The 3,155-nt window shown below is 39.8% G+C and overlaps 1 protein-coding gene across 1 annotated transcript; it reads right to left on the minus strand.

Annotated features, from left to right (window-relative positions):
• Positions 1-624: 624 nt before the first annotated feature.
• PHACADRAFT_197592 (uncharacterized protein) lies at positions 625-987 on the minus strand (the record flags this gene model as incomplete). The annotated part of the gene is made up of 1 exon (XM_007397806.1): positions 625-987. The coding sequence occupies one exon, from the start codon at positions 985-987 to the stop codon at positions 625-627; it is 363 nt and encodes a 120-aa protein (XP_007397868.1).
• Positions 988-3,155: the final 2,168 nt, after the last annotated feature.

A 3,155-nucleotide genomic window follows, 5' to 3' on the forward strand; every position in this document is an offset into this window, starting at 1 on the left:
GTCAAGGAAAAATTTTCTGTTTCATGAAATGGTTCAAAAAGTTTGCCTTTCAAAGGGCGTATCTGGATGTGTTTGAACTATTTCATGGAACAGAAAATATGCCTGAAATGTATCAAAAATGTGCCCCGCAGTTATCATATCAGTGATCCAGAAAGTATCTTTGTCCAGAGTCTTTCTTCGTGGCTGACATGAGGCAAAAATCTAATCTAATTTGGTAATTTTTGCAATTCGGAAAATTTGGGTTTTGGCGCCTCTGAAATGATATCTGCATATGTTCTTTCATGCGTCCTGAAATGTGCCACAAAGTTGTCAGAAATAGGAGCTTTTCTGGCTCTTTCTGCTGTGTCAACATGTGCCACTCATTTAACCATCTCGAGACATTTTAGGACAATTTTAGATTACACAATATTTTGCATTTTCTTACACCTAAAATCTTTATGAAAATGACAATAAATTCATCATTTCTGATTGCCAGTAAGTTGCCAGTAAGTCCCCGGAAAGGAAACCGTTCTGATGACTTGACCGGGACATTTCAGGTGGTCTGAAATTGGCTCATGCCCATAGTGAGAATGAGATGCCGTTGATGTAGCGGTACAAGAGCATTCTCATTTGTTCGAGATGGTGCTACAGGTGATCATCTTCATTAAAGTGCAGGTAGCCGATTCTACTCTTCTTTTTTGGTTGAAGCAGGTTGCTCAAATCTGTGTGTGCAGCCTTAGCATCTCTAATAGAAGGTGCCGGATGGTATATGTGCTTTGATGGGGGTGCTTCTGTGATAGGCTTTGTGTAGCAGGGGGTAATGGGTGACTTCGCTTTCTTCTTCTGCTTCTTCTTCTCTCGCTTCCGCTTTTCTAACCTCTCCTGTATCTTGTCCATGTGGCTCTGAGGTATATCATCAAATACCTCGTCTATATGCAGCACCCATCCAATAGGTATTCGCTGCCAGACCAGGTCTCTGCTGCGCTCTAAAGCAGTGATGATGTCCATATCGGATTACTCCTCCACTGTGGGGCGATGGTAAACTGCTCGAGAGCATGTGCAAAATGCAAAGGTATGTGCTTGGGTGGCGTTCGCTGCATTTATAACTGGCATCGTAACGTTTACAGGATCTGAAGCCACTACGGTGGTGTTTGAAAGCAGGGTAGAACTGTCGATCCATGTTTTTCTGGAGATGTCCTCAAATGTCCTCTGCCGATGCTCCATGACTTGTTCTGGAGTAAGATAAGGAAGATTTCTCTGTTTTAGAGGTGTAAGTTTGTCTCTTTTCCTTCAACTATCCTGGCGCACATTTTTCTTATTCCCATCTGTTGTGCTGACTTTTTTGTGCCTTGTCTCATGTGTTCATGATAAGGCAAGATTCTGAAGTGCCACCTAAGTTCATTTCTTGTGCCTAGGCATTTGTATTGTCTTACTGAGTTTGTTACCAGCCTTCACTTGCCCAGCAACAAATATTCGTGAAACAGTCACTAAGCTTATTGATTATGTCAGTCCCACTGTTGTACTCTTGTAACTCTTTCTTCATGACAACAAGAGCAATTTTTCGCAAAATTGAGGCATCAATAATGTATAGCATATATTCTAAAGAGTTTGATGCCTCAAATTTATTTGCTACTGGAGGCTACAAAGAGAAGATAGATATGCGAGGCATGTCCTCTGCAAAGCATGATGGCACTTGAGCACATGATGTAGAGGAAAATGAACTGGGCCTATTTTAGCTTGAAAGTAGTGAGACTGGTGTTCAATTCTCATTGGGGCCATTTTTTTCTTTTTCTGAATATTATGCTTGTATAGAGCTATCAATATGTTGTATAGCATAAGAAATCTGTATAGAATCAAATTTGAGTTTGGTACATTGATTTTAAAGCTAAGAATACTGAAATAACAGCTAATCAACAGTCAATTAATAGTAAATAACAGTCTATTAACAAGAGATAACAGCTCATTAACACCAAATAACAGTTGATGAATATCAAATGAATAGCTAATGAACAGCTCATGAACAGTTCATGAATAAATTACTACATTAGTGTTAATTTACTATTAGAAATATAAGCATAATAAAGGGGGTCAGTTAATTAATGTTACTATATTAACTAGTGTTAATTAGTACTATTTAGTAGTAATTAACATTGTGAGTTTTTCCAGATACCTTCGATGAGCTGGCAAATGATGTGCAAATAGTTCTCAATGACTTGCGAGAACTACAGCAAAAGAACAACCACACTTGCAAGATGCATTAATCGTATTGGCACCCTCTTTGCCAGTCACACCAATACAGCATATGCCTATGTGAACAACAATCAGAGTACCGTCGAAATGGTGGACAACATCTGGAAGACATACTACAAGAACATCAACCCTAGCAACCTTGAATATGGCAAAGTACTAGCCACTGCTGATGATCTAGCAGAGCGATGTGTTCATGTGCCATGCAACCCTCCATCTGCCAGATTTTGTACCTGTGTTCACCGATCTGAACTCTTTTGATCCATTATTTGCACCGCATCTGCATTTTCTTTTGAGCGCAAATATCACATCTCCACTGTTACCAATGCTCCTCTCAGCAGCTGCCTCTCCTCACTCACGTGTATCCATATTGCATCTATCGAGGACATCAAGTGCATCTTTGGTAACTCTAGTTAATGAAGCAACTTCCCCTATCCATGTGCAAATAGTCTGATTACTCACTAACATCTAGTGCAAGCTTTTCCTGACAATAGTGCGACTAATTTTATCCAGCTTGATGGAGACCATGCTTGAAGAAATCCTCCTAGAGCTCGTCATCTCAAACAGGAGCTAATGTTATGATTAGTAATGTACTTCTAGGACATTCTTTTCTTTCTTCCTGTATTACTAAAGTTTACTCGTCGATTACCAAGCACAACTCATAGTCCCTTCCTCATCTTACTAATATTCCTATGAGGCACTTGTAGTATTGCTAAGCAGGCTAGGTTAGAGTATATATACCAAGACAAGTAGCTAGTATCCCTTAGCCTTCACCTCCTGTTCTCTTGTACTTTTACTAGCATCCAATGCTGTTGTGATGGGCATGGTGGCATGGGACATCATTTCCTCTTTCATCTTTGATTCAAATCTAGTAGTACTTATCTCTATTGACTCATAGAGCGCAGCTTTACTGACTCATCTGCAGTTCC

Source organism: Phanerochaete carnosa (assembly GCF_000300595.1).
Source record: "Phanerochaete carnosa HHB-10118-sp unplaced genomic scaffold PHACAscaffold_7, whole genome shotgun sequence".
NCBI lineage: Eukaryota > Fungi > Basidiomycota > Agaricomycetes > Polyporales > Phanerochaetaceae > Phanerochaete > Phanerochaete carnosa.